This window comes from Gekko japonicus, unplaced genomic scaffold (genome assembly GCF_001447785.1).
Source record: "Gekko japonicus isolate JY-2015 unplaced genomic scaffold, Gekko_japonicus_V1.1 scaffold1306, whole genome shotgun sequence".
Taxonomy (NCBI): Eukaryota; Metazoa; Chordata; class Lepidosauria; order Squamata; family Gekkonidae; genus Gekko; species Gekko japonicus.
Window position 1 is genome coordinate 333,237 of NW_015165278.1, and position 8,130 is coordinate 341,366.

An 8,130-nucleotide genomic window follows, 5' to 3' on the forward strand; every position below is an offset into this window, starting at 1 on the left:
TTATGGGTTCAGCTTTCCCCCTCCTCTATTTTACCTTCACAAGAGCCCCGAGAAGTAAGTCAGACTAAGAAAGAGTGAGTTGCCACATGAGCTTCATGGCTCAGAGGGGATGTGAACCCTCACTCCTAGCTTGCCGCTCTGACCACTACACCATACTGCTTGTCTGTGTGAGATCACAGCCACCATAGCTAAAAGCACACAGCCAGAATGGAAACCTTTGAAATCGGCTCCTCCGTCCCTCCCATATGCTGTAGAGTTGTCTGGGCGTCTCACTACTGCCTCTCACTCTGTTCTCTGTAGTAGTATCTCCTTTCCCTTTCCTTCCCCTCAGCCAATGACAACCTCAGTCAATATCAGTGAATCCGAGGGAGTGACCTGAAACTCCAGCCCGGCCTTCTTCTCACAGTCTGGTGGATTCTCAGGCAAAAGCGAAAGGAAAGGAACATGCCTGAGGAGATCCGGTTCTGCTGATCCTCTACAGCTACCCAGTTCGACCCTCTGGAATCCGTTCCGTTGTGGCTGCTGCCCTAGGATGGGAGGAGGAAAGGGAGAAGACCTGCTTCCCTCCCCGTCTCCCTCCAAAAAAGCATCTCACAATGTGCTGCTTGGCTGAATGAACACCACCAGCAAGTTTCGGTGTCTTTCTCATGAGGACTCTTGCCAGTCTGCTGTGGATTGGGACCCTCTTCCTTGCCGTGGGGTGGACTCTCCAGAGTAAGTGTCTTTCTCTCTTCAACCCAGGTCACTCGGTTGAATCCCCCTCTGAATTAATTTTGTGTTCTGGTGATACCTCCTCAAAGGCAAAAATTTCTGACTGTAGCGCTCATTTAGTAGGGAGAGACAGCAGTGGGCAATTTACACCTGTTGATTTTTTCCCCCTGGCATAACAGCAGCTTTGCTGGGTCAGGCCGTGGGTCCGTAGGTCCCGGAGCCTCCTTTCCAGCAGTGTCTAGCCAAATCCTACATCCTCTCCATCAAGTGTCCCCACCTAGTATCTATTCCTACATCCTCTCCATCAAGTGTCCCCAACCATTAGCTATTATTACAGTGTTTATTAGCCACTTTAGCTATATGAGGCAGCAGCTCATTGGTATAGCTTGTGGCAGTGAGTTCCATCTATTAACTGTGCCTTGTGTGATGAAATACATGTTGTCTGCCCTGAAGGCACCGCCTGCAGACTGAACTATCTGTCCCAAATTCTTGTGAGAACAGGAGAAGAAATCTTTCTGTCCACTTTCTCCACACTATTTGCAATTTGTAAGGACGTCTGTCACGCATCCGCTCCTTCTTTTAAAACTAAATAGCCCCAAACCGTTTCCTTGGAAGAAAAATGCTCCAACCCTTTTTGATCATTTTTATGGTCCCCCCCCCCGCACTTCATTCAGCTCTGTTTTTGAGATGGTCTGAGCAAACTACTGAATTCTGAATGCAGCCTAAGCAATTATTCTCATTTACCAGGACAAGATTTTTAGCATCTGGGATAAAATGTAACATGTTCAAACAACCAGGATTGGAGTCAGGATGGAGCTATCCCCCCCCCCCCCCCCCCGAACACTGTCCTATCAGTGTAGTGTAGCTAGACTGTCGCACTCGGGTTTGGGAGGCTCAAGTTTAAACCGCAGCTCTGTCATGGAAGCTCTATGGGTGACCTTGACTCTGTCACGGCTTTCTGTCTCTCAGCCTAATTTACCTCACAGGCTTGTTGCTGTGAGGGTAAAATGGAGGACAGGAGAATGATTTTGTAAGCAGCGTTGGTTACAAACGCACATCCATCGGCAGCCCCCGGACCCAAGCAACGCTCCCCCGCCGGTGAGACCGAGCGACTTGGCAACCCTATCTCCAGGTGACAGATTGGTTCACCTGGAGAAAATGGATGCTTTGGAAGGTGGACTCTATGGCATTATACCCCTCCCCCTCCCCCCCCCAAACCCCACCCCTCCAGGCTCCACCTCCCAAGATCTCCAAGTACGTCTCAGCCCTGGAGCTGGCAACCCTATCAGTCAAGAAGTTTTGTTGCAAAGCAGTGATTTGAACCCAAGTCTTAGTTTGCTGCAGTGGCAGCTGAAGCTCTGGCTCCTCTCCAAGAGACGTCAACATGTGTAGATCGTCGAACAGATGTCCATGACCAGTATCTCCTTACTTTTTCATGGTTTGGGGACATAGTTTGCCAATGTTTCAATCACCTTCAGTTACATTAATGGCAAGTCACTTGCAAGGCGAAACCTTTATTTGTCCAGAATATTTTGATCACACCGTTCGTCTCCGGAGCTTAGAGCAGCATATATGTTCCTCCCTTCCCTTATCCTCACAACAGCCCTGTAAGGTAGGTTAGGCTGAGAGAGAGTGACCGCTGCAAGGGCACCGAGTGAGCCTCATGTTAAAATGGGGCTTTGAACCTGGGTCCCCCAGATCCTAGCTCAACTCTCTCTCTCTCTCTCCCTCTCTCTCTCTCATTATTTTTTGAAAGGGACAGAGAAATAATACAAAGAAAATACAGAAAGGAAAAATGGGGTTACCTAACATAATTAAATATATCATAGATGATCATATATAACCAAATATAAAAGAATAATATTTCTCCCCAACGTCCCCTTCATTACACTGAAAAGGTTTTTTGGACTTTGTCTGTAATATACAATGAACCAGTTTGGTGTAGTGGTTAGGAGAGTGGACTCTAATCTGGGAGAACCAGGTTTGATTCCCCACTCCTTCACATGCAGCTGCCTGCGTGACCTTGGGTCAGTCATAAATTCTCTCAGAGCTGTTCTCTCAAGGACAGTGCTCAAAAGAGCTCTCTCAGCCCCACCTACCTCACAGGGTGTCTGTTGTGGGGAGGGGAAGAGGGGACCTCTGCTCCACATAAGAACATAAGAGAAGCCCACGTGGGATATTTCAACCTTCTAACCACTAGTTTGTCATAGGGATGGCAGCCTCCAGGTGGGACCTGGGGATCCCCTGGAATCGCAGCTCACCTAAAGAGATCAGTTCCCCTGGAGAAAATGGATGCTTTGGAGGGGGGACTCTATGGAATTGTACCCCACTGAGGTCCCGGACTTCCCCAGGCTCCATCCCCAAATCTCCAGGAGTTTCCCATCCTGCATCTTGTGACCCTAACCCCCCCCCATCCCCCACCAGTGGCCTGGCAGCCCTGTGCCTGGCTTTCCTATCTATGTCTGGCAAACATCAATTCCCATGAAAGGTTGCAGCATATTTTTTCATTCCTTTGCAATGCAGCATGCTCAGTATGTGGGAGATCAAGATTCCGCTGGTCCTCTCTCAGGAGGACAATGGCACTCTCTTGCAATTTCATGTGCTGGGAGGCATGCCTGGTTGTGCCTTGCTTGCGCCCTGCCTCTGTGCTGCCACTGTGAGCGCACAGAGAGGCGTGGACTGTTTGCTTTCAAGGCAGGAGCGAGTCTGTTTGGATTGGGCAGGTGTGGGAAACCTGAGGTTAACAGACAAGTTTAAACCTGCAAAAGATGAAAAGGAGAAATTGCCGTGTGTATGCATGGGAAGGGTGGTGGTGTCGGTGTTAGCCGTGCAAGAAGAAACACAGGGCTGATCTAAAAAAAAAATGGTTGTCCCATATTAAATTGTCTTCTTTCCCTTATATTGGGAAGTAAAACACCTCCTATGCTTTGAGAGTTTCTGGCTCCTTTGCCATATAATTGGCTGCCACTAATGGTGTCATGATCTGGGCTGTGCCACCAGAAGCCTACTAGGCCCAGGGAGCCTGGCTAGTGGTAGGGGAGGCTGGGCCTACAAACCCCAGAAGGCCTTGGGACGTTTTGGCGCCGATTTTGACCAATAGGGAAGAAGAGGGCTGGGGAATAAAAGAACTGGTGCAAGAGAAAAACCTGTTCTTCCCAGGGGACAGGGCCAGAAGAGAGGCTGCTGTGGGGAAAAAAAACCTCATCCTGAGGGAAGAGTGAGTAGTCTAAGGCCACTTGAGAGATAGTAAGCTAGAGACAGTATATATTTAGATGCGTTAGGGCATTTGATTTCTTTTCTTTTCACCCACTTACTGTTATTATTCCTGCACCTTGTTTGTTTGACCTCCGATAAAATAAACCTTTTCCTTGTTGCTTACTCTGCCTGGTCCTCATGCCTATTATTCGGCCAAAAGGGAGGTCTAAAGGCCTGGGAGGGTGCTCTGGGCCTTCTCAGAGGAGCCTGGAACCAGAGTGGTGGCAGCATCAGGTGACACCCCACCTGAGCCGTGACAACTGGCAACAGGAAAAGGAAATATGTGTCACAGGGTTGCCAGCTCTTGGTGAGGAAATTCTTAGGAGGAGGAGGAAGAAGAGGAGGAGGAGGAGGATTTATACCCTGTCCTTCACTTGGAGTCTCAGAGCAGATTACAATCTCCTTCCCTTCCTCTCCCCACAACAGACACCCTGTGAGGTAGGTGGGGCTGAGAGAGCTTTGAGAGAACTGTGACTGACCCAAGGTCACCCAGCTGGCTGCGTGTGAAGAAGTGGGGAAGGCAGGGTTGGGGAAAGGAGGGAACTCAGCAGGGCATAATACCATAGAGTCTGCCCTCCAAAGCAACTGCTTTCTCCAGCAGGGAACTGATTTCTGTTGTCTGGAGATCAGCTGAAATTATGGTAGATCACAGGCCTCCCCGGGGAGGCTGGCAACCTTGTGTCAGGGCCAGGAGAGGAAAGAGGATCATGTGCCACAAAGCTGCCATTTTCTGCAGCAGATGTGTGTTTTCTTGAATTTCTGCCCCTGTTTTTTTTCATGGTCTGCCTTTTTTTGGCAGTCTTCCAAGAAGCTGTCTGGCTAGCTGAATTCCAAGCAGCTTCCTTGATATTATGAGCTATTGAGAATCATTTTGAATCAACTGCCTGGATCCGGGGAATGATAAGTGCTTCATTTTAGGGTGGCAAAATCCCAACTGACTTGGAGGAGGCAGTGAAGTGGCCCAGCTTCCATCCCTCAGGCTAAGTCACTTAAACAAACGTTGGCCCCGGTCACAACGGAGAATTTGCAGCGTGAAAAGCACGAATGTCGGGCGGATTTTCGGGGCGTGATCACACTGCAACATCTGGGAAGCGTAGTGCACCCGTGACCAACCCGTGGCATCCCGCCGAAGATGCGGAGTTAAAAACTACCAAGGAAAGTGCACGGCAAAGGCGGGTGTCTGATCGTGGGAGCGCTAGTATCGTGTGGCATCCAGCGCCCGTCCACGTGCCATCGCAAACCGGATGTTTTTCGTAAGCGCATGCGCACAAACACAAAACTGAAAGCAGTGCTGCTCCGCGGAACTGCACATGCACACAAATGCGAAACGCTTGTGTGATCACACCGTGCCGCTTCTTTGCCATGCTGCAGCATCGCCGTGTGATCGCCAGCTAACAGCTGAAGCACAGAGACTCGAGGGACCGTGTGATCGGGCTACCGTGCTTTATTTTGCTCCGGGGCGAACAGTCATGCCTCCCCCCCATGTTATCTGGTCCGTGTGACTGGGGGCCATAGACTATTTTTTTTAAAAAATCATCTTTTGAGGGGAAACTTGCTGAACCAGAGGGTGGTAGTGTTGACTGAAGGCTTTTCTGGAGGAGACAGATCGTAGTCTGATTTGAGAAACTGGAAGATAAACGGTTTTGGTTGCCCTGATGGATACCTTTTGCCAGGAGTGTTGGAAGTTCCAGGTGCGATGTCCCTACCTCAGCCTCCAGACTTCGTGGCAAGAGAGACTAGATAGCTAGATGGGCACACTGACCTTTCCTTCCTGTGTTTACTCTTCTGCCACTGTCCCCTTTGAAAGGTAGATTGTGTTCTCAGGGACAACTTCCTTCCTTCCGTTCTCTCTCTCAGACGAAGCTCCCCCTTCTCCCTGCCCACACCAAAAGGAACAACACACTGTCTTCTCTTGGCACCGTGAGGCAGATGGCCCTCTTGCTATCTGCTTCCATCCTTAGCTAGCAAGTTAGTATTCTATCCTATCTCTACTCTTTCCTAGAAGGATTTCTCTTTGTGACACGGCTCCATGTAGCTTTGTAAGCTGGGTAACCTGGTAAAGTGACGCTGCTAACTAGCGGGAACTGGAATAACCACACCAGTTAACCCCAACAAGGAGAGAGAGTGGGTGGGAGTGAACCTGTTGATTCTTATGAACCTCTTGGTCCTTGTCTACCAACACAAGAGCAGCCGTGCTGCATCAGAACAGGGGCCCATACACTTCAGCACCTTGTTTCACAAAGTGGCCAGCCGGATGCCCCCAGAAGGTCTACCTGTGGAGCACAGAAGCCAGGGCCTCCCCCCTATTGTTGCCCCCCAGGAACTGGTTTCAGAAGTGCACTGCCTCTGAACATGGCAGTCCCATTAATCCTTGTGTTTAATAGTCAGTCGCCCTCATTGCATCCTGTGGCAGTGAGTTTTACAAGTTAATTACACACTGTATGAAGTAGTTTTCTCTGCCTGTCAGCTTCACTGGGTGCCCCCCAACTTCCAGTATTCTGGGAGAGGGAGAAAAAGTTCTCTGTAGCCACTTTCTCCATCCTGTTAACCATTTTATAAATGTATCGAGTCCCCCTTAGCCACCTTTGCCTGGAACTGTGAAGCCCGAGAGCCAGTTTGGTTTAGAGGCTAAGTGTGTGGACTCTAATCTGGGAGAACCGGGTTTGATTCCCCACTCCTCCACTGCACCTGGCTGAATGACCTTGGGCAAGTCATAGTTCTGATAAGAGCAGTTTCTGTCAAGAGTTCTCTCAGCCCCACCTACCTCACAAGGTGTCTGTTGTGGGGAGGGGAAGGGAAAGGAGTTTGTAAGCCGCTCTGAGACACCTTTGGGTAGTGAAGGTAGTGAAGGGCGGGGTATAAATCCAATCTCTTCTTCTTCTTTAGCCTTTCTTGGTAGGAAGAGCATGCCAGCCCCTGAATCATGTTGCTTGACCTTTTCTGCACCTTTTCCAGCTCTACAATATTTTTTTTAAAATGTCTGGGTGGCCTTTAGAGTTAATTGATTGCTAAAATAACTGTTGGCTTTTATACTCTCAAAGGGAGTGCAGGCATATTTCTCTGTGCTGTATTCTGAAGGGTTTTTGCACGAAGCACAGCCTGCTAATTGAATTTGATCCCCCCCCCCTCTCTCTCTCTCATTTGTAGTTGCCAGGTCTGGGCTGAAAAATACCTGGAGACTTTGGGGGTGGATCCAGGAGAGGGCGGGGTTTGGGAGGGGAGGGGCCTCAGCATGTTACAATGCCATAGATTCCACCCTGCAGAACAGCCATTTCCTCCAGGGGAGCTGATCTCCATCAGCTGGAGATCGGTTGTAAAAGCAGGAGATCTCCAGACCCCACCTGGAGGCTGGCAACGCTCCCCATCCCCAAACCCCACCCTCCCCAGGGTATACACCCAAAATCTCCAGGAATTTCCCAACCCAGAGCTGGCAACCCCAGGTAGAAGGAAACATTAGTTTGTTCGAGGAGAAACGAGTCCTGCAAGTGAGGATCTAAATTTAGGGTCTGTAGCAGACCACGGAACAAGCAACGAAGGTGCAGGGTGGGAGAAGACAAATCCAGAAGACTGAGATTGGACTAGAGTCCGCGCCTCCTCTCAGCCCAGCGTCTGCTACCATGATTCTCTGCGTCCCTTTCTGGTCTCTCACCAGTCTCTTCTCCACATTCACAAGGTCCAGAAATGTTAAGTCGCTCGCTTAACAAAGCAGTCGGAGAGTGATCCAGCAAGAACACGACTCTATTCTTCCACTCAAACACAACTCCAACACGGATCAACATCTGATAGCCAGAACAGCTTTCACATTGCAGCTGTCCTGCTTTTAAACTCTCCCGGCTAATGTAGCCACGCCCACTGTACAAATACCAACCAATACGGTTGTTCAGATAAGGACCAATCACGGACGTTCCCACTCAGGGACCTTGCTTGAAGGTGATTGCTTCCTGGGCTAGCAATGCGATTGGATGGATTTGGATCCTAGCCCAGGACGAAGCTTAACATGGCATTTCAATTAGATGTTTTCGGCACACATTATGCATTCAATGGCAGCTTATTGACTACATTACGAGAAAACCTCAGGGTTTCTTAACGTGTGCACAGATCTAGAAGGTCTTCAGTTTGGTGGGCCTCCACCTCCAGCTCTGCCCTTTGCCCTCTTCCGAACCC

At 49.6% G+C, this 8,130-nt stretch overlaps 1 protein-coding gene across 1 annotated transcript in view; it reads left to right on the forward strand.

Annotated features, from left to right (window-relative positions):
* Positions 1 to 647: 647 nt before the first annotated feature.
* The window catches only part of VSTM5 (V-set and transmembrane domain containing 5), a 16,557-nt gene continuing 9,074 nt past the window's right edge, over positions 648 to 8,130 (forward strand). The window contains exon 1 of the mRNA XM_015410277.1: positions 648 to 714. Coding sequence (XP_015265763.1) covers positions 648 to 714 — 67 coding nt within the window. The remainder of the gene's footprint in view (positions 715 to 8,130) is intronic.